The 23397-nt window shown below is 48.1% G+C and overlaps 1 protein-coding gene and 1 non-coding gene across 2 annotated transcripts in view; both read right to left on the reverse strand.

The window, feature by feature from the left end:
- Positions 1-23397, reverse strand: part of ZBTB7C (zinc finger and BTB domain containing 7C) — a 141532-nt gene that overhangs the window by 5745 nt on the left and 112390 nt on the right. Inside the window, exon 3 of the mRNA XM_033164533.1 lies at positions 6064-7239. Within this exon, the coding sequence (XP_033020424.1) occupies positions 6064-7239 (1176 nt within the window). The remainder of the gene's footprint in view (positions 1-6063; positions 7240-23397) is intronic.
- TRNAA-UGC lies at positions 3706-3777 on the reverse strand. Its single transcript has one exon. It is a non-coding gene; the product is annotated as a tRNA-Ala (tRNA).

Consider the following 23397-nt stretch of genomic DNA (forward strand, 5'->3'; position numbering starts at 1 on the left):
TTATGTGTTTGTATGAAGAAGGGGTGATATGATAGCCATGTAAGGGGTGATATGATAGCCATGTTCAAATATATCAAAGGATGTCATATAGAGGAGGGTGAAAGGTTGTTTTCTGCTGCTCCAGAGAAGTGGACACGGGGCAATGGATTCAAACTACAAGAAAGAAGATTCCAGCTAAACATTAGGAAGAACTTCCTGACAGTAAGAGCTGTTCGGCAGTGGAATTTGCTACCAAGGAGTGTGGTGGAGTCTCCTTCTTTGGAGGTCTTTAAGCGGAGGCTTGACAGCCATCTGTCAGGAATGCTTTGATGGTGTTTCCTGCTTGGCAGGGGGTTGGACTGGGTGGCCCTTGTGGTCTCTTCCAACTCTATGATTCTATGATTCTATACCCATCCTAAATCTTCCAAGATTCAGTTTCATTGGCTCTCCCTGAGTTCTAGCATTATGAGCGAAGGGGAAAAGCTTCTGCCTGCCCATAGCTTTCTCGTCACCGTTTTGTGACACCTCAACCTTCACCGACCCTCTGCTGAATCATTTCTTGTTCTAGACTCAAAGACCTCCAACACTTTGATCTGTCCTCCTAGGAAAAGTTCTCAAACCCTTCATTCATTTAACAGTGCAATCGTACACTTCTCTGCTCAGACATAAGAGGCATCTAATTCAACGGGAATTATTCCGAGGAAAGTGCGTAGCTGATCTGGTACCCTCTGGGTGGGACTACAAAGCTCATCACTGCTGGGGTTTGGCCAAAACATCTCGATGACACAATGCTGGCTATCCCTGGTGCATAAGATAGCAGGCTTAGCAGCACATTCTCTGCATGTTTCCCAGCAATGCAATGTCTTTCTTGAGGTGAAGCACCAAGGACTGTGCACCCCTTGTTCCCTCTCCTCCCCCCCCATCCATTCTCCATCACCCTCAACTTTTATACCGTAAGCTCCTCCATGTAGGGGGCGTGCCCCTTTTGTCTATGTGAGAAAGCCCCATGTCCACTGATGGCACTATGTAAACTAATAAGCCCAGTAATTCCACCATGTTCCACACCTCAGCCCCATCCATTCATTCACTGTCTCATTCATAGAACTTGGGGAGAGCCAATGAAACTGAATCTTGGAAGATTTAGGATGGGTAAATGAAGTACTTCTTCATACAAACACATAATTGAAGCATGGAAGTGGTGACGGTTGTTTAGGGAAGTTTTTAAACTGTGATATTTTAAATGTATTTTAATGTTTGGTGGAAGCCGCCCAGAGTGGCTGGGGAGACCCAGCCAGATGGGTGGGGTACAAATAAATTATTATTATTATTATTATTATTATTATTATTATTATTATTATTATTATTCTAAGGTGAGCTGTGCCGGCATGCAAGGTCACAGCTTGTGCTCTTGGAGGGTTTGCAAACAGCATGATGAAGCCTGGGCAGGTCAGGAAACAGCAATTGCCTCCCTCTGTGCACAATGGATTTGCAAATGGTCCCGTCATCAACTTGCATGTTGATACCAGTCCAAGGATGCATGAATCACGGCTTGGCATGATGCAGTCCTTAAAATAAAAATAAGAAATCCAAACAAAACTGCAGCAGCACTTTAAACTACTGCTACAATCTTAGCATTTGTTTTTGCAACGCCAGGGCACTTGGCACAAACGTGGTGCAACCATGGACTGGGGAAGCCGTAGCGCTCTGGAGATTGCTGAGCTCCCAACCCCCCATCATCCATGACCAGGAGTCGTGCTGGTTGGAGCTGATGGGAATCGGAGATCATTGATTATCTGGAAAGACATAGGTTCCCTGTCTGATTTCGGAGCCAACTTCTAAGGCCACGAAGCCATCTTAGTGGATCCCAGGAAGCCCTGCCAGATAGTAATTGAAAAGTGTCAAAACATTTTTGTTCCTAAGGAAAATGAGCCTCCCAGTATAGGAGCAGTGTTACTTTAAATGTGAAGTGTGACTGATGCCCACAGCACTTCCTCAAAATTCCAGATGTGCTCACCAGCACAAAAAGGCAGACCCTGCCTTGCTAAGGGTGGGAATTAAAGCCACCCTGTTCTGGTGATCTTCCTAAATAGGCATCAAGTTGGCTACTGGGGGAGATGGGATGACGAACCTTTGATATGATCTGCTAGTGCTCTTCCAGTGATTATACTTGCACCCTAAAGTTAAGTGTGTGCATGTTCGTGAGAAAGACTCCACATCAGATCAAAGGAAGCCATAAAGGTAAAGGGACCCCTGACCATTAGGTCCAGTCGCGGACGACTCTGGGGTTGTGGTGCTCATCTCGCTCTATAGGCCAAGGGAGCCGGCATTTGTCCACAGACAGTTTCCGGGTCATGTGGCCAGCATGACTAAGCTGCTTCTGGCGAACCAGAGCAGCGCACGGAAACACCGTTTACCTTCCCGCCAGAGCGGTACCTATTTATCTACTTGCACTTTGATGTGCTTTCAAACTGCTAGGTGGGCAGGAGCTGGGACCGAACAACAGGAGCTCACCCCGTCGCGGGGATTCGAACCGCTGACCTTCTGATCGGCAAGCCCTAGGCCCTGTGGTTTAGACCACAGCGCCACCCTAAAGTTAAGTGTGTGCATGTTTGTGAGAAAGATTCCACATCATAGTACCGCTCTATTTTGCCTTGGCCAGACTGCATTTAGAATATTGTGTCAAGTTCGGGGCGACACAGTTCAAGAAGGATATTGATAAGATGGAACATGTGCAGAGGAGGGCAACCAGGATGATCAAGGGTCTGGAAACCAAACCTTATGAGGAACGGTTGAAGGAGCCTGGAGAAGAGGAGACACGATAGCCATCTTCAAATACCTAAGGGACTGTCGTATGGAAGATGGAGCAAGTTTGTTTTCTGCTGCTCTGGAAGGTAGGACTTGAACCAATGGGTTCAAGTTACAAGAAAGGAGATTCCAACTAAACATCAGGAAGAACTTTCTGGGAGTAAGAGCTATTCAACAATGGAACAGACTCCCACAAGAGGTGGTGGACTCTCCTTTCTTGGATCTAGTTGAGTCATCTAGTCATCTGCAGCGGTTGGACCAGATGACCCTCGAGGTCCCTTCCAACTCTACAATTCTGATTCTCTGATCTGAACGTGCGCTTGCCTCTTTGAGTTTTGTATATAATGCCCTGCACATCTTAGGAAATCCTTACTTGCTAGGTGAGGCCTGCTGTATAAAAGAGCCTTGCCATCTTTAACAGGAGGACCAGACCCTTGTTTTTGCAATGGAAATGTCAGGCTGTAGCAACGGAGAAGGGACTGTAATAGGGGTCTATTTGCATGCTAGAATATACTTCCTGCCCCCAGACTGCTGCCTGGAAAATAGAGCAGCTACAACGAATGATTGCTGGGTACTAATGACCTCTTGAAATTCTCTACCCTATTTGTGGACCAGTATAGTGTTGGGTGGGGGGCAGGGTACCATTTCATCAATTTTTTTCCAAGGCAAAGAGAAATTCTTCAGCTGTTCCTTGGGGCTGAGGGTCTCCACGAGCAGTGACAGAAGCGCAGCTTCTTTCTTTCCCTAATTTTGTTTGAACGCAGCAACAAAGGAGGAGCAATGCCTCTCGAGAAACTTCGCAGAAATAGGAAGCTGTCTTTCACTCAGTCAGAACATCGGTTCATCTAGCTCATGCCTGCCTATGCTTGAACGGCTGTGAAAGTCCAGGATTTCAGGCAGAAATCTTTCCCTGTCCTGCCTTGGGGTTGCCAGGAATTGAACCTGGGACCTTCTGCATGCAAAGCAGATACTCTTCCACTGAGCTACGGCCCTTCCTGCCAACAGAACTTGCCAACCTGGCTTTAGAGTGAAATAGAAAAGCACCGGAGCACAGCCATAAACCTAACTGCATGTGTGATGGGAAAGGGGAAAGCCCATGCAGCGATTTGTTTCCGAACTGGCAGTGTTGGCCACAAGCGACTGCTGCTGAAATTGGTTTTTGATGTGAAGTGGCAACTGCTGATTGCTGGGGGCCTTGGTGATGGGGTGCCAAAAGCCACGCCCCGGGCACGGTGCCAAATGCACACAACCAGATTGCTGTAAGGCTGCTACAACAGGTTTCCTAAGCCTTTTCCACCATGGCTGCCACAGTCATGTCCCCTAGGTCTGCTTAGCTGCTGGTGTGCAGATTGGCTACACCGCGCCAAATAAACTCAAGGCCAAATGCTCACACTGAATATGAGTCATCCCAAAAGCAACGTTGAGAGGTGTGGGGTTTGTGCATCTTTCACACACTCGAGTGGCAACCATGCCAAACAGCCGGGTGGGTCACAGATGCTTGCACCCCTTGTAAAAGTGTGCAAACAAACCAGGACGTCCTCTGTGAACCACTGTTTCCTGTTACACCCAAACTAGGAAACTGTGGTTAATATAACAAGGATAGGAATCCATGGTTGGGAGTTGGCTGCAGAAGGAAGGGGTGAAGCAGGTGCAGCCAAAAGGCTCATATATATTTCAGCTTATTGAACCGAAATAGGACCATCTGAGTGCTAAAGAGGCACATTGTCTGGTTCCTATGCACCCTCTCCATTCAACTCACATTAACAGCAATATATACACAATATCACCAGCTAGCTAGCATTAGATAAAATGTAAAAATGTTTCTATTGGTGGGAATGTTAGTGTCATGCTATGTTATGGATGGGATCATTTCCATAAAAGAAAATTCCCAACAGCACCTTTAGATGCCATTTCTCTTGTCCTTGGCACAGGATTGAAGCAACTCTCTGGGGGAAAACCACTCCCTTGCCCCATCCCATTGGTTCCCACACATATCCTTGGGGGGGGGAGTGAGACTGGGATTTGCCCCTGCCCCCAGCCCCGTGGGCTTTCAAGCAGCTTCTACCTTCTGCTGCAGAAGAATCCTTTCAAAAATCCTCTTGGCGAATTAAATTGGACTGCAGAGGCAAATCAATTCCCAGGCCTGTTCTCGCAGATGATAATTAATGGTTAATGAGCACGGTCTTTTAGCATAATAATACTCTCAACCAGAACATGATATTGGAGATTACAACTGGGAGATGGAGACGCTGATTCCAGCGAGCAGGTTTCTGGGGGTGTCTCTGACTCTCTTCACTGCCTCCCCTTTCTCATCTCTAGTCGGCATGAGGTTGACATAGCCTGTTAATAAAGGCACTCAGACGGCATCCCAGTTCTGGAGGGCTCTCAGGCAACTCATTCCCTCCTTCCTCACCAAGTCTGCCTCCTCACTGCAGCAAGAGGGAGGGCTCGTCACAGAATCATAGAATCACCGTAGAGTTGGAAGGGACCCTCCCTGAGGGTCATCTAGTCCAACCCCCTGCAATGCAGGAATCTTTTGCTCAACCTGGGGCTGGAACCCATGACCCTGAGATTACGAGTCCTGTGCTCTACCGACTGAGCTATCCCAAGGACCAGTGGGCTCCTGCTGAGGTGTGAGCCCTAAGCAGATGCCCCACTTTGCCTCTACCCTTCCCATAGTGTGCAAGGAACGCTATTAAAAACAGACTTGGGCCACACCTGCACCGTCCATTTAAAGCACTATTATATCACTTTAAACAGCCATGGTTTCCCTCACAGAATCCTGTAAACTGTGGTTTGTTAGGAGTACAGTTTGTTAAGTGCGCTGAGAGCTTTTAGGAGACGCCTATTCAAACTGATTTCTTCGCACTGAGGAATTCTTTGTGCAAAGATGGGGAATATGTTTTCCTCCAGAAGCTGTTTAACTTCAGCTTCCATCACCCCTGACCTTTCAACCTTTTAGTTGGGGTTGATGGCAGTGGGAGCCCAGCGACACCTGTAGGTCTACATTTTCTCCATCCTTGGGCCAAGGCATTGGACTAAGACCTGGGAGATCATGGTTCAGGACCCCAGTTGTGCATGACGCCTACTGCATCTCCCCCCAACCTACCTGTCAGGGTTGCTGTGAGGATTAAGACGGGGGGGGGGGAATAACTACATATGCCAGCCTGAAGTCTTTGTAAACAGAACAGGATAAAGCATACACTCATTTTATACCACATGGGGGAGGGAAATCTTATAACTGTTGGGGTGTCTAGTATTTTTTTAACGTGTGCAGACCTGGTAAATCGGACTTCACAGATATTGCACATATATGGCTTTTCCCCCGTGTGGGTCCTCATGTGCCGCGGCAGCTTCCCGGCTCCCATTATTATTTTGTTGCAGATGGGGCACTGCTGGGAAGCCTTGGGCTTGATCTTCCTCTCTTCCGGCCACCGAGGAAAGACTCCCCCAAAGTGGGCTGCGCTGAGGAAGTTCAGGTAGGCTCCGTAATCATTCTCCGCCTTGATGTGCCCCAAATGGGCCACCGGGTTGTTGGCAAACATGTCCTTGAAGAGGTCGTTGGGGAACGAGGTGGGAGAGGGCTCCTCCTTCTCCTCCTCCTTGATCTTTCTCTTCCGGATGACCAGATCCAAGGGGCCATTGTCCACCTGCTGCTGCTCCACCTGGGAAAAGGCGCCAAAGTCTCCGTTCCACAAGTGCGGGAAGAGGTCAGGGACAAAAGGAGACAGAGCTGGCCTCCGTTCTGGGATGCTAGATTTAGGGTACAAGTTCTCTCTTAGGAGGGACTCAATGGAGAAGTCTCTTATCACGCCCAAGGAACCATTGGAGCTGTTGGCCTGAAAATGGTTGGAGAACCCGCTTGGTCTCTCTGAGTAAGCTTCCTCTGCGAGGTCAGATTTGGAAGGGCTTTGGTGGCAGCCGACGTCTTGGACGTCCGTTAGGTTCTGGTTTGCGAAGTCTCCCACGTCCTCTTCTTCCTCGTCCTCCTCTTCTTCCTCGTCCTCCTCTTCCTCCTCCTCCTCCTCCCTCTCGTCTCCCTCCTCCAAACTGGGCTCCATGATTTCTAGGCAGACGTTGATGACACACTGGATCTCCAGCATCCTGGCCGCGTTGAGGATGTGCTTGAGGTTCGAGGTGGTGATGGTGAGAGTCGAGGTATAGGCAAACTCGAGGATTGCCGAAAGTGCTTCAGGCTTAACAAAGTCAATCTCGTAAACATAGGGCTGGTCTGCTAAAGTGCCGGTAGTGAAGAGTTTCTTAAAATATTGGCTGCAGGCAGCCAGGACAGATTTGTGGGTCCTGTATTCTTGGTCCTGGACAATGAGGATGACATCGCAGAGTAGGCCGTTGTGCCGCTGTTCGTTTAAGCCGCAAAGGACTTCGCTGCTGTGGTTTGGGAATGGGATCCCTATAAGGTCTTCAATGCCATTGGCCATATTCTCACTTAGAGCCCTAGGATGAAACACACACACACATACAAAATGAATTAGCGCATTCGTATGTATCCTTGAAGTCAGCAGAGACACAAAATTCCCAGAAAGAAAAATGTTTCAAAACATGGGACTCAATCTGCCTTCCGATACAGGCAATCGATCACCATCACCGCCATCTTTTTAAGGGATTTCTAGATCGCTTTATAACCTCCCAAGATGGATTGCTTGCAACCGATCAGCCCAACACAGCGTTCACAATTTAAAATAGAGGTAAAAACAATCAGGATAAGCGCAACATCTGAAATGCAAGGGCCATTTAGAGTGTCCCGAAAGGCCAACAGAGAAGGGGTTGTGCAAATTTTCCAGGGCTGGGTATGCCAAAACAGGACCACCTTAGAGAATGGTGCTCTGATCCTGGCACTCACCAACCTCACTGTTTTCAATGACGAACAGCCTCAGATGCTGATCTTCATGTTCATGCATGCAAGAGCTGGATGCCCACGAACAAAGTCAATTCATTGGCCCACCCAGTTTCGCTCCTGGTCCTGCCCACCCTGCTATGTGGCCCCTGGAAGGTTCCCCCACAATTTAATATTTCCCCACCCCATCAATATTGACATGATTACCCAGGCTATAGATTCTAGCTTACGTTGACACTGAATTTTTTATTGCCAGTCCCTGGCACAAAGCGTCCCTCAGCCACCTTCCCACAAAGGTGCCTCCTTGCCCCTCCAGTCTCTGCTTCCCCCCACCCCCCACCCCCACCCCAAATGCCACATCTATCATCTCACTACTCCTGCGGTCCTTATCGCCGTCACATCTTTGCTCCTCTGGAAAGCGCATTAAGGGAATCACGATTAACATCGTTGGCTGCTCCCAGATGCCCCAGACACATCGCGTCTCGCCGTGCGCTAGACATTGAATTCCTTGCTCTGTCCTTCAAGGCCCTCCGTGATCTCATCCCACACCCTGCCCTGCACTCTTCCCTCCCCTCCCCTCCCCTGTCTGCTCTCGGTCTTTATTTAGACTGTTCCCGACAAATGGAGCCGCCTCCCATTATTCTCCTGTGCCTTCGGCCTCCACCTTCATTTAATTATCCCTGCCGCTGCACTCCTTCCTCCTCCTTGGTCGCAGTATCTCCCACATCCTTCCATCCCCTGAAATACTTGTTTTGTGCCGCATGGGTTTTTCGAGCACAGGGGAGTGAAGCACAAGCGAGTGAAGCACAAGCTCGGTTCCAAATTCGGGGTTATAGGCGCAACTCTTGCTCGGATGCAGAGGATGGGCTAGGGGCGCTGCAACACACCTGAGCATTGCAGCACAGCAAAGTTGCCCCCGAGAGGCTGGGGGCAGCACAGAGCGTGTTGTTTGCCTGCCTGTATCCTGCGCCGGGGGCAAGCTGACCCCTCCGTGCACTTGCTTTCATAGCCATTGCACAATATAACAACCACAGCAGCTATTAATTTGTTAGCCTCCCATATAGATTTAGGGCTTTTTATTTGTTAGCCTCCCATTCCCGATTTAGGGCTTTTTGTGAATTGGTGGCACCGTTTTGCCTACATACGGAGAAAGAATTTGCTGATAGTGTGTATGATGGTGGTCAGGATAGTAACGTTTATCTGTAACAAAACATGTTGCTGTTATAGATTGAAATATAGTGAGGATCTGCCTGCCTGCTCAACCAACCAACCAACCAACCAACCAACCAGCAGAGAAAGAAAGCTGCGATTGGTAATCAAGAGGGAGCAAGCTTGCTTTCTCCTGTTCTGGAGGGTAGGTGTGATGGCCTGGGAGTCAGACTCTGATGCTGAACCTGAGGGATCCCAGCCTGCACAGGATTCCCCGCCTCCAGAACCAGCTGAGCCGGGGCCAGGGCTTGAGCCTGAAGGATCCCCACCTGTGCTGGATCCCCAGGTGCAGGCATCAGCAGAGTCTGCTCTGGCTCCTGATGGGAGGGAGGACCCATTGCCTGCAGGTGCTCCACTCCCAGCCTCTTCAGAGGAAGCTGAGGCAGCCCCTGGGTCCAGTAACCCACCAGCCTCTCCTGAGCTGCAGAGGCTCAGGACAGAGAGGTGAAGAGAGCTAAGTGCCTACAGGAGGAGTGCTTGCCTCCAGGCCCGGAGGAGAGGCGAGTCTCCGGAGGATCGGGGCCGCCCTAAGCACAGGGCCAGATAAAAGCCAGCCAGACCCAGCCCAAGTTGTGTGAGCAACTTAGTTGCAAGTGTATGCTCAACCTGCAACCTCGTGCCTGCACCTCCTTGGACCTTAACCTGCTCCCTGCCTCACTCCCCGCCAGACTGACCTCCTTTGGACCCCTAGACCCAGGACTGGACTTGGACCTCGCTTCACGGACAAACCCCTGGGGCCAGCACAGTAGAACTAAAACCAATGGCTTCAAGTTCCCAGAAAGGAGATCCTGATTAAACATACGGAAAAATCTTTCTGACAGTAAGAGCTGTTTGACGGTGGAATGGTCTCCCTTGGAGGTTGTGGACTCTCCTTTCTTGGAGGCTCTGAAGCAGAGGTTGGATGGCCATCTGTCATGGATGCTTTAGTTGAGATCCCTGTATTGCAAAGTGTTGGGCTAGATGACTCTTGGGGTCCCTTCCAACTCTACAATTTTTAACATCACATGTTGTTTGGCTCTAAGAATGAGAAAACCATCTTTTTCCTTTCCGGTCTTGTGGATGCCTTATGCTTCCTCGTTCAGAAACGTAGCAAAACAAACAAACAAAACATAGCAAAGCAACGGCCAGAGGCACCAGCAAACATACATGTTGGACACGCGTGAAGGAGATTCAGAGACCTCTCTGCCCGGCCACTGCTGGAAACATAGAACCGGCTTCAATGGCTGGTGCATCTTAAACAACTCTTCTACCTTGAAAAGTCCAGGGGAGCTGGTCTAAGGGTACGGAGGGAAAGGAATGTGTCCTGATTGCAGAGCAGTCAGATGTTTATGGCGTGGGCTTCCTCAAGCGTTCCACTTCCCTCCCGCCCACAGAAGATCAATCAGCAGCTGAGACCTTGAGGTTATCTGTCTGTGCCATGCCCACTGCCCACACTCCCGGCCAGCCAGCCTCTCTTGCTTGGCAATTACTATGTGGGAGAAGGATGGCCGGCCTTGGGAGATGGGATGAAAGCAGCTGCTCTTGCAAGCCAACCTTCCTAAATTCATTTAATTTAATTTATTAGGATTTATACGCCGCCCTTCATCGTAAGAGCTCAGGGCGGTTCACAGAATAAAGTACAGGATGAAAACAAAACAAATAATTTTAAAAAAGCAGCAGCTTTTGGCTTGGCTGGTTATTTGGGTTTTTTCTGGTGCTGTTCAATCTGCGTTTTCTGTATTATTTGAGTTCTGTTTTAAAACATTAACTCGAGACACCTTAAACCTTGGAAAATCAGCTAATAAATGCCCTTCATGATACTTCCTTGGTTATATTCAGCACAAAAGTCATCCTTATGTGCAGAAACCTGGTTTTGGTTTTTTATTAAAGATTTTCTTGTTTTGTGCTGGTTCTCTGTTGTTCGCTTGTGTTTCTTTGGCGGTGAGGGAGGTCGGGGTTGGTGTAGGGTGTGATTGTTCATTTGTGGTTGGCTGTGGTGATCTTTGGTCTCCTGTGTGGGTGGGGAGGGTGGGTGTTTTTGATCAGGTTTGCCTTATTGATTTGTATGCTGTCGGTAGATTTTTGTCATTGTGTTGTTGGGCTGTGTGTGTGATGAAGGGGAACCATACCGGGATGAAGGTGTCTTCTTCTGTTTGTCCCCGTGTCAGTTTCAGGTTACTGGTTAGTTTTTCTAGTCGGGCTGTTTCCCATACTACTTGGTACCATTGGTCCATGTTTACTCCTCAGAAACCTGTTTTTAAGGGCACCCCCTTTCCCACCTGAGCTATGTCGTTCTCGCTGGCAGACCTACGCTTGGGCTTTGCTGTGTCAGATTGTGGGATAGGAGCTCACACGGCCGAGGGCTTCTCCTGAAAGGGTTTCCTGCACACAGAAAGCTAAAATGCCAAGGAGAAAGGTTTCTGGCCTAGCCCGTTCCTCAACAGCTAATTTTCTGGGTGCAGAGAACTTCCTTCCATCTGTACAGAGGGGAGCAGTCTGTACAATTTGCAAGTGGTACAGCTCACCTCAAAAGCAGCGACAGTGCTGAAAACACATCTTTTGAGGGAAAGTTTCTAATTGCATGTTAATGTAGAAATGGATTGGAACAAAGGGCAAAAAACCTGTGAAAGTGAGATTCGTCCATCCCTAGTTATAGCTCACTTCCCAATAGAAAATATTCCAGATACAAAGCTTAGCACTGACTCCTTCCATGGCTGACCCTATTTAGATCTTAAGTGAAAATGTGTGCTCTTCAGCACAGTCACAGTACATCTATAGCCTGTAGGAATGGGAAAAGCCACCCATTTTGGTTTCTCATTTTCCCAGTCTTGGGATGTTATGTGCAATATTGCCTAATATACACATTTTTTTGAAAACCAATTCCCCCTCATACACAGCAATGCAAACTTCTGTGTTATTTTCACCAATACACCCCAAGCTTATCTTAAATATACTCGGAGTCAAGTGTGGATTTCATGCTCTTTATTCAGCTCATACTAACGAGGAATGGAAGTTTTCCCAAAACATCTGCTTTATATACATTATTTACACAATGGGCCCCACGTGATTGGCTAATGCCGGGATACTCCTGTATGCCAATCAGGTTGCGGATTCACTTCCACCTGGAGCTGGATTGGGTGGCTCCTGCGGACCAATCAGACTGCTGCATTCTGGATCCTATTGTTCTAGGACCAATCAGACTGCTGCATTTTGGATCCTATTCAACTCAGCACATAACATTATCTCTAAAGCCAAAATGGTGTATAGTCAAAACACTTTGAGTGAAAATGCAAAATGCACATGTTAAATGCACGTAAGTTACGAGCATGCATGAACACGCATGCTTTACCCTAGCACATGCATTTTATGTACACGTTGCTTGGCTGGAGAACTGCACTGCCAAATTTAGAGAAGCGCAAACTTGTTGGCTGCATTTCGGTTCATGTATTGTTTCGGAAAGAGAGGCTTAGTTAGGCTCTCCTTTCAATACAAACTGAATCGAATTCATCCCCCATCCCTAATGCTCTGTCTCTGTCTCTGCACAGTTCAGTGTCTTCCAACCAGGCACCTAGAGGGCTAAGCCTGTTTACCTGCAGCAAAATAACTGCGCTATTCACCCACCCCCCACTCCACCCCACCCCACCGATCATTTGCTAATTATCCTGACTATCCCTCTAAACAACATTGACATAAGTTTGGAGAAAAGGACTCTCCCAGCTGCCCTTTTGCCAGCCTGACAATTCGACAGCTGTGTTGCTCTGCACTGCTGGTCAGGATGCAACAGCCGGCTCTGCAGTGACCTTCAAAATTTCATGCCCTTCAGGGTGAAACTGGCAGAAGCCGAGACCGGGGGGGGGGGGGGATGAAGGTGACACCTAACAGCAAGCTGGCCATTTCTCTTCCTAGCCACTTTCTGTTTTATTTATTAACTGGGCAGTCCTATCCAAGGCTACTCAGAAGTCAGTCCTGTTTTGTTCTGCCGGGCGTGCTCCTTGCTAAGAGTGCAATTAAGTGACGCCTTTGGGGGCTTGCTACCACCTAAGATGGCTTACGGCAGAGAACCCTGCAACAATTTTTTGTTTTTAAAAAAGCATGCGAATAAAACTCTGCAACAATTTTTTGTTTTTTAAAAAGCATGCGAATAAAACATCCCAGTAACGAAAGCTAACAGATAAAACCCAGCTCGCAACACTTTTCACCAAATGATGGTTTGAACAATTTAGTTTTTATGTTACATTTGAAAACTAATGAGGAAGGAGCCATTTGAACTTCTAGGAAGAGCTCCAGAGATATGGGGCCACCATCGAAAAGACCGTACCTCTAGTGCACACTATTTTGATGAATGTTGACAGCAGGTCTACAAGTGGGGATTCAGAGGACAATCTTGGGCCTGGGGGGTGTTTATACGGGTGCAGGCGTTCCTTCAAATAATCTGTTCCCAAACTGTTTCGGTCCCAGTCTTCACTGGTCTGGTTCTCTTCAGATGTTTTGAACCTCATCAGCCCCAGCTTGCTCACAATTAAAGCTTTGGTGCCAACATGCAACAAACAATAACATAGCATGGGGGTTTGGAAGGATATGTGTCTGCAGGTTTATCCATTAATAATCTTTCCTTTTCCTTTTTTGTGTCCTCTGACACCTGGACTAGTCACATATAAAAGCCTGAATGAAGTATAACCAAGTGTGCTGGTACCCACTGATGGGCCGTTAACATCCCAGATGGGTGGGATCCAGAGGACTGTTTTGTCTTCCTTTTGTTCATATTCGTTTTGCATGTTGCAGGATGTGCGCCAACTGGTAGCAAAGCAGCACATCCACCTAGAAACCTTTCCAGGTGCAAACAGTATCAGAAGCAGGATTGCATATAACTGCCCTGATATCATCATGAGCGCAAATGGTCATGACTGCACAATATAAAGGACGCTGGAGGGGTCCTAAGTACAGTCGTACCTTGGTTGTCAAACGCCTTGGTACTTGGGCGTTTTGGCTCCCAAACGCCGCAAACCCGGTAGTGAGTGTTCCGGTTTGTGAACATTTTTGGGAAGCTGAACGTCCGACGTGGCTTCCACAGCTTCCAATTGAATGCAGGGGCGGACTTTGGTAATTCAAATTTCAGTGGCGCCCTATGCAAGGTCAAAATGTGCCCCCACCTCTCGCCTTCTGTTCTACGCATTCAGTACATCATAGTTACGCTGATCTGCGGTGCCCCCTCTGTCGCTCAGTGCCCATTATGGGGGAACCTGCCATGCTCCCTGAAATCCACCTCTGCTTTGGGGTAGGGACCTGTTCTCTTAAATTGTTCAAACCAACTTACACATGGACAATGCTCTGTAGAACCTTCCTGCCAGAGCGGTACCTATTTATCTACTTGCACTTTGATGTGCTTTCAAACTGCTAGGTGGGCAGGAGCAGGGACCGAGCACAGGAGCTCACCCCGTCGCAGGGATTCGAACCGCCGACCTTCTGATCATCAAGCCCTAGGCTCTGTGGTCTAACCCACAGTGCCAACCGCGTCCATTTTCTAATTTAAATGACTGCAATTGTTTCTGAATCTGCATATAAGTTAAATGACTGCAATTGTTTCTCAATGTGCATATAAGTTAGCGCATGCGCATTATTATGCAAAACGGTGCTCGCTTTTTGAGGAGCGATGCGGAAAGGCCCGCCCTAGGCACAGGACTTATGGGAGACACTTGAGCAGGAAGGGGTCAAAAATTGTTGAATGAGAGCCCGGTCTTTGTAGTGGTTCGGGAACGGACTCTGTACATGGAGAGAGTGTATGACCTGAAAGAGCTTTGGTTGGGAGCACCCCCTCTCCGTTCTGCATATAAAAACGGCAGCCATCAGTGGCTGAAAATAAACTTCAAGCCAGTCTGTACAGGGTTGAGGTTTGAAATTCAAGCTTGCAAGGTAAAAAACCAGAATCCATTAATCCACCGAGACGCCCACTCCCCGGAGCCACGAAGCATTCCAAGCGAGGCAGGCTTTGGCTCATAAATCTCCTGAACCGCCTTATGAGCACCAGCAATCAACAACCCTCCCTCTGCTCTCTCTTTTGTCCGTCCCCCCCCGCCACTCCTCCAACGCACACACACACACACACACACACACACACACCCAACCACACAACACCACAAGATCACAGCCGGAGGGGGAAACCTGCCATTGTCTCTCCTTTCGGCATGTGTGGGGTTCAGGCCAAGTCTGTTATTGCAAACCTCCCCTGGACACACCCTGGAGACTATATTTGCGAAACCGCAGCCAAACCCACCCCGGCCTCTGAAAGAGGCTTTGCTTTGCAATCTGCAGTGCTTCGAGATTTATCTCGGGGTTCGTCGTGTCCCTACTCCACCCCTCTTTTCAACTTCAGCTTCCCTGCTGCGAAAAATTGCCTACCACAGAGAAGCAATAGTGTAGCCAGTATTTATTTATTTATTTTTTAAAGGGAGGGAGCGCAAGTAAAGAGAGGGGGGGGGAAATATGTGTATAGATGGGGTTGCCCTCTAGAGTGTTCTTGTTCAGGGTTCCAGCCATGTAGCCCTGGCCCCCTTTCCAGATACTCCCTTCCATTCCGACCTCACCCATGGTGTTCCGGTTTCCCCCTCAGACAGCATTCTGTGCCCACGGAACATGCTTAATCTTCATTCAGTGTCTCCCCAAGCCTGCTGATAGCTCTTTGTTTGCCTTGAAGGTGCTATTTTGGCTGCAGAAAGATCCACGCTAAGAGAACTGAGGTTCTCAAACAGTCTCCTGTCCACGAACTAGACCAACCCAGCACTTTGCTTCAGCAACTGGTGTCGTGTGCCTTAAAACCCCACCTTGGTCTGGAAATGCTACAGATTCTGCCTGTGACTTTCTCTAAGCGAAGCCCATTTTCTGTCACGAACCCACCGCATGGGGAAACAACCCTAACTTGGTCTACTCAGATGTAAATCCTCCTGAATTCAGCAGGGCCTGCTCCCAGATGAAAGGAACTGGGGTGGCAGCCTCAGCCTTCACCCGGAACCTGAAAGTCAATGAATTAAGCATCAACAAATGGAAAGAAGAAAGAGCTCTACAGGCAAGGTGCCATTACTTAGAAGACCCTGTCACTGGTAGTTTACACACCTTCATTTGGAAGGTATGTGCAATGCATCCAGAGTGGATCTTAGATCATTTCAACAACGAGGCAGATTCCTATGGGAGTAGGCTGCTGTTTAGATAAAGGTAAAGGTAAAGGGACCCCTGATGACTCTGGGGTTGCGGCACTCATCTCGCATTACAGGCCGAGGGAGCCAGTCATGTGGCCAGCATGACTAAGCCGCTTCTGGTGAAACCAGAGCAGCGCACGGAAATGCCGTTTACCTTCCTGCTGGAGAGGTACCTATTTATCTACTTGCACTTTGACGTGCTTTCGAACTGCTAGGTTGGCAGGAGCTGGGACTGAGCAACGGGAGCTCACCCCGTCGTGGGCATTCGAACCGCTGACCTTCTGATCGGCAAGCCCTAGGCTCTGTGGTTTAACCCACAGCGCCACCCATGTCAATGTTCAGATACATTGGCTTAAAACTTTGAAATTAAAAATTGAATCAAACCCAGAAACAAACTTGTAATGGGTGATGAACTTGAAGTATCTGGAGTAAGTATCTGGGAAACTCTTAGGGCACCTCCAAGCATCCTGATAAGGGACCTTGGGAAAGTCTTCCATAATGTCAGTACCAAAAACCAAACACAACAAGTTAAGCTGGAGAGCTCTAAAATGTCCAGTGAAGGCTTAGAGAGCAGGTAGGGGCCAGTAGAGCTGGAAGAAGACAGTTAAGCTTTCCTGGGGTCACCACCACACCTCTAGGAACAAGCATCAATATTCTAAGTGCATGGCAACCAGGAGCCTGGGATTGTCTGTCCTTGACAAGGGCCCCGTAATGGAGTTTCAAATGACCTTACATCGAGTCAAAATGTGTTGGAAGGGGAGGGGTGCTTTCCCTCCCCTCAGCAGTTGGCATCTGGCGATTTCCATTCTATCCCTTCGTGGAGGAAATGAGTAAAACGGCGACTGCCTGACCCACCAGCAGAAACATGCAATTTTCGGACGTAATTGCACATTTCCATGTAATAGCATGATCATAACAAGCAGGTTCGATTTGCTCAAGTTTCGGTCCAAGCCGTCCCTCTTCCATATTTAAACATCCTGGCCTCCTCTTTGCCCATAATTTTAACTCTCTGGCCGTGTGGGTGCTGACAGCTGTTGGGTTCTGGGACCGTCCCTTATCGAGGGGGACGGCAATTAAATACAAATCGGCGGAGTTGATTTCCTGAGATGGGATTTCCTCCCCCACCCTCCTCATCCAGTGGCTTCTGCTCCAAGAGCTCCACTGCAACGAAACATATTTTGTGTACCAAGGCAATGACATCTATCAACTGGCCCGCTCTCTCTCTCTCTCTCGAGCTCCACGCCTTCCCGCATTGCACCCACCAAGAGCTTATCACCAATTCCACACGGCTTCCAGAATGAACAGGGGAGGCATGCTTCACCTTAACACCCCAACATATTTTGTTTTAAGAGTAGGGGGAGATTAGGAACATATGAAGCTGCCCAATAGTGAGTCACACCATTGGTTCATCTAGCTCAGGATTGTCCACAGTGACCGGCAGCGGCTACCCAGGAAGAGTTGGCTCATTCAGCAAACAGGCTTCAGAATTGCCATTCCCAGCACTTTCTGGTGCTGGTGCAGATCAGGGAAAGAGGCAGGCACTAGCGATCGTGCAGGTGCTTCCATTTGCTCGATGCTAGCTTTGGGACGCGGGTGGCGCTGTGGGTTAAACCACAGAGCCTAGGGCTTGCTGATCAGAAGGCCGGCGGTTCGAATCCCCACGACAGGGTGAGCTCCCGTTGCTCGGTCCCTGTTCCTGCCCACCTAGCAGCTCGAAAGCATGTCAAAGTGCAAGTAGATAAATAGGTACCGTTCTGGCAGGAAGGTAAACAGCGTTTCCGTGCGCTGCTCTGGTTTCGCCAGAAGCGGCTTAGTCATGCTGGCCTCATGACCCGGAAGCTGTACACCAGCTCCCTCGGACAATAAAGCGAGATGAGCGTCGCAACCCCAGAGTCGTCCATGACTGGACCTAATGGTCAGGGGTCCCCTTTACCTTTAAGAACACAGACTAATCCACCACCCTTAATCAAAAATCTCACAATGCTATGATGAATCTGTAGCCCGCCCGCCTTGTCTGCACCAAAATGCATATTTAACCTGCGTTGTGCTTATTGACCTCACCAGGCGATGAGCATCAGGGTCACATGCCGATGAGCGCCACAACCCCAGAGTCGTCCGCAACTGGACCTAATGGTCAGGGGTCCCTTTACGTTTACCTTTACGCTTTGGCTCATGCTATAGATATCCATGCAACAAGCTTCCACGTCAAATTAAACAATTCTGAGCCCAGGAACTTGTTCTGGGTTCCAGAACCAAAAGGCGATCACAGTCCTCCCACATGTGAAAATCCACTCGTGGTGGACACCCACCCATCCTGCTTTCTTCATTTCAACAATGCAACCAGAGTGGGCAGGAAATAAGAACATATAAGAATGTAAGAAGTAACTGTTGTTCAAGCCAATGGCCAGTCTAGCACAACATCCTGTTCTCAAAATGGCCAACTAGATGTCCATGGGAAACCCACAAGCAGGACTCAAGCACAACAACAGCACTCTCTCTTCCGTTGGTTTCCAGAAACTGGTTTTCAAAACCATTATTGCCTCCAACTGTGGAGAAAGAGCATTGGCTCCATCATGGCTAGCAGCCGTCAACAGGCCTCATCCATGAATTTGTCCAATTCCCTTTTAAACCACTCTAGAGGTTGGTGTCCATGACCGCCTCTTGTGGGAATGAGTTCCATAGTTTGGTTCCTCCTTTCGCCTGTCCTGCACCTTCCAAAGTTCAGCTTCATCGGCTGTCTACGAGTTCAGTTTGTTGGCATTAGTAAAGCAAGCTGGAGGAGATCAGAAACCCTTGCTGATTTCCTTCAAATCGTCAAGGGATCGGCCAGCAGGTCTCAGTCTATGCTGTGCTCACCCCTCTGGTACAGAATACCACCGCAGGCAAAGGAAATGTACCAACCAAAGGCTTGAAACCAATAGGGTAGAGTCCGCAGCTGCCAACCACACAGTAAGGCAAGAGTACAAGCTGAAGTACCAACTCAATCCAAGCAGGCAGATCAGAAAGACAGAAATGGTGCATCGAATGTCTGAAATATTTTCCCCTCCTCTGCTTTCTGGGGGCCAGAAACAAATGAAAATGGAGCTAAGGAACAGCTTTTTAAAAAAACCACACAAAAAAAAACCACAAGGCATTTTAAATCTGGGTGAGGGGAAGGGGACTCTGCTCTTTTCCAGGCTGGTGAAAACAGAAATTCTATTTGGCAGCAGCCACCTACAAAAGCCACCATCTTGGCTATTAGGGTGCCCGTCCTCCTCCGACTTTCCCATTTGAATGGGGGCAGGAATCAGGCTTCCAGCAATGACAATGCTCCCTGTGTCTTCTTCTTCTCCTCCTCCTCCTCCTCCCTCCTTTCCTCTGCTGAGTCATTCCCCTTTGCCACAAACCACTCAGGGGCAGTCCACAGCTGCGATTAGAAACGCTGTGTCAGCAAACAGGAGAGCTGTTTAAGAAAACAACTGTGTATGTGGTTGAGAGAGCATGAGCCCAGCAGGTCACACCAGAGAGAAGAAGCTGCTCCTTTGGAGAGAAAAAAGCTCGATGGCCAAGTCTCCCATTCGCTGTCGGTTTTTTACCCCAACAGATTTGTGTTTTTCCATCTTGCAGAGGGGAGTGGGGTGGGATATTTGCATATGTTTGGGCCGATAGATAGATAGAGATGATAGATAGATAGATGATAGATAGATAGATGATAGATAGATAGAGATGATAGATAGATATAGATGATAGATTAGATAGATGTTAGATAGACAGATAGATAGATGAGAGATAGATAGATAGATGTAGATAGATAGATAGATAGATAGATAGATAGATAGATAGATAGATAGATAGATAGATAGATAGATGTAGATAGATAGATAGATGTTAGATAGACAGAAAGATAGATGATAGATACATAGATAGATGTAGATAGATGATAGATAGATAGATAGATAGATAGATAGATAGATAGATAGATATAGATTAGATAGATAGATAGATAGATAGACAGACAGATGATAGATAGATAAGGGTTGCCATATTTTGAAGACCAAAAAAAGAGGATGCATTTGCCGACTTCAAATGGGAACTTCAGTGGGAGGGAAGAGCCAGTTTGGGGCCTGAGGGTAATTCGCAAGGAGGTGCCACCTGCTGTTCAGTGGTTCACCACATGGAGGAGCCACTCCCTGACCCAACAACTCCAGAGGTTCATCCAGGAAGTGACCAAACTCAAGACCTGCTCAGCTACCAGCGAGGTTGTTTCAACATGTGCTTGCTCCCCAACCCATGCACGTTGAATCCGTCGAAATCACCCATGTGACTAATTTAGGAAGGTGCAGGAGCCAGGGGGTGACATGATGCCAAACAGCGCTTTTATTCCAAAGGGAATGAGGGAGGTGAACATTCGCACAATCGAAGTATTTTTCAGGAGGGGGGGGCGGGGTAAGGGATTCAACTCTGCTGAGATATCCAGTTTCAACTTGACTATTCAGAACCACCCTAAATAGTGACCACACAAATAAGGGTTTACGTTACAGCCTCCTTAATCCTTCTAGTGTGCAGCTCCAGGATAATCACTCATTGTGGCATCAGGTTCCCGTGCCTTAGGAAGCAGAAATTTCAGGAAGCAATCTCTGCGGCACTGTGGGCCTGTTCAGTGGAAGTGAAAGGCTGGCTTTGTTTGGTTTTTATCCCTTTACCATCTAAGATTGGCCAATACTCCCCGTCCCCACTGTAACCATGCAGAGTGTGTGGAGGCAACCATTGTCCTAACTCAAGACCCATGTTCCTTTGAAACAATCTCTCAGGGGTCCCCTCTCTCTCTGCCACCCCTTCTATCTCTAGTCTCTTCCTAGGATGCCGGAAGAGGGGCAGATCAACTCTTGCCAGAGGTCTGAACTGATCGCCCACAGGGCGCTTTTGAAAATTGGCCAAGAAGAGAAACCACTCCTGGCACAGAGTACAAGAGAGAGACTGCCCTCCATGGTCACCCAGGGTGCTGACCCCACTTCTGATGGCTCCACACACAGTCTGAACATTCAAATACGGGCTGTGCATGTAAGAATCCTATACACATAGACCAAAACAAAGAACATAATATCACACCTATCGGGGCTGTTGCAGTCTGGTGTGGCATTCAGAGAGACTAGATGGGTCTTTGGCCTGATCCTGTTGCACAGCTGCATGCCTTGCATGTAAAAGGACCAGTGGCATCGCAAGGGGGCAGGGGGCGGTGTGCCCCAGGTGCCATGTCTGGAGGGGTGACAAGAAGGCACCCCACGGGGTGCTCACCCCACCACCCCTGGGCGCGAGCAGCCATCACGTCGCCATAGCCGCAAGTGGAGGATCCTGCCACCGTCCGTACGGCGTTCGAGTGGCGCTGGCGGCAAACTGCTACGTACAACGCATGCACTGTACACAGCGATGCCGCACATGCAGCCCGAGCACCATACGGACAGTGGTGGGATCCTTCCATTGCCGCTACAGCCATAAGTGGAGGACCCCTCTGTCGCTGCTGCAGCCACGAGCAAAGGATCCCACCACCGTCCGTATGATGCTTGGGCAGCACCGGCAGCAAAGTGCTACGTACAACGCATATGCGGTGTCGCACGCATGCGCTGTGCATAGCAACGCCACACATGCAGCCTACATAGCTGCGACACACATGCGTCGTACGCAGCGACGCAACACGGGCGCAGCAGGCGGTTTGCCCTGCCCTGGGTGCCGGTTAGCCTTCGTTCGCCCCAGAAAAGGACCCAGATAGTACTCTATTTATTTCATCAGCAGGCAGTTGAACTAAATTATATCTTATGATGATGGTGATGGTTTTATTATTGATATCAAGCCCATTTGGCTGGGTTTCCCCGGCCACTCTGGGTGGCTTATTACAGCATGTATAAAAACGTAACAAAACAACAATCATTAAAAACCCCCAGAATCTCTTATACAGACTGTATGATTTTGTGACCATGCTCGCTAACGCAAGAGGCAACGTGAAATCTGCTGTTGAAACACACAGTAAGTTATGAATTTTATTAGGACGGCTTACCAAGGTACTCTTTTGCCAGAGGGAAACAAGCGATTCGGAGAAGGGAAGAAATATTTAGGCTTATTATGATAAGGTTTGGAATTTAATTTTTTAAGGTAGGAATTAGAAGTAATAATAGCAATAGCTTTACTAAGTTAGCAATAGACATAAGGTATACAAGATGTTTATTTGAAGATATGGTGAATGATGGTTAAATTAGTTATAACGTTACTAAAGTAGACTAGAAATAGAACGCAGAAGAGAGAATGGGGGAAGTCCCTATAAACAAGATTCGAAATAAGAATTTAATTAATAGTTTCCCATGTATTTGTGGTGGTTAGGTATGTATAAGTTTTATTTTTGTTATTAGTATAGTTTATTGTATCTGTATTTGTTTTGTCTTATATGTTGATTTGATGTTTTTATTTTTGTATTTGTTGTCTATGCGGAAACACCAATAAATTTTTTTTGGGGGGGAAAGAAAGAAAAAGAAACACACACACACCCCAAAAAACCCAACACACCACAATCCACACAAAAGTAACAAGGAACATTTCACTGCTTCCCAGACACCAGCAACAAGGCCCACAGGATGGGTGAAGCTACCAGCTCCCAACCTCTGCCTTTCTCTTGCCCTCTCAAACAGCACCAACCCAGCAACAACAACAACAACAACAACAACAAAAAGATGGTTCCCCTTTCCATGTTGATTTGTGCAAGGCAGTAAGGAGCGGATTAAGATCCATACACAAGATTACGCTAATCCGTCAAACTACAGAAGTCTTCCTGAAGAAAAGATTTCCTGCTAGAGCTTAAATCGCTCCTTCCTGCCTTTGTGTCATGCTCTGTGTTGGTTAATAGATAATTGCTGCCCTTGCCTTCCGCACTTGCAAATGGCTTGTCATCTGACTTTCATTTGTTGCCTCAGTTTCCTCCCATGTAAGCTGGCAGAGGCAGCTCTCAGCTGCAGGGGGGGGGGGCAAGGCAAAACAAAAGGAGTATTTGTTGCCCTGTATGACATTTCACTTTCTTGGGTTCCATGATCACTGCAGATGGTGACAGCAGTCACGAAATTAGAAGACGCCTGCTTCTTGGGAGACAAGCAATGACAAACCTAGACAGCATCTTAAAAAGCAAAGACATCACCTTGCCGACAAAGGTCCGTATAGTTAAAGCTATGGTTTTCCCAGTAGTGATGTACGGAAGTGAGAGCTGGACCATCAAGAAGGCTGATCGCCGAAGAATTGATGCTTTTGAATTATGGTGCTGGAGGAGACTCTTGAGAGTCCCATGGACTGCAAGAAGATCAAACCTATCCATTCTCAAAGAAATCAGCCCTGAGTGCTCACTAGAAGGACAGATCCTGAAGT

This window comes from Lacerta agilis, chromosome 11 (assembly GCF_009819535.1).
Source record: "Lacerta agilis isolate rLacAgi1 chromosome 11, rLacAgi1.pri, whole genome shotgun sequence".
NCBI lineage: Eukaryota > Metazoa > Chordata > Lepidosauria > Squamata > Lacertidae > Lacerta > Lacerta agilis.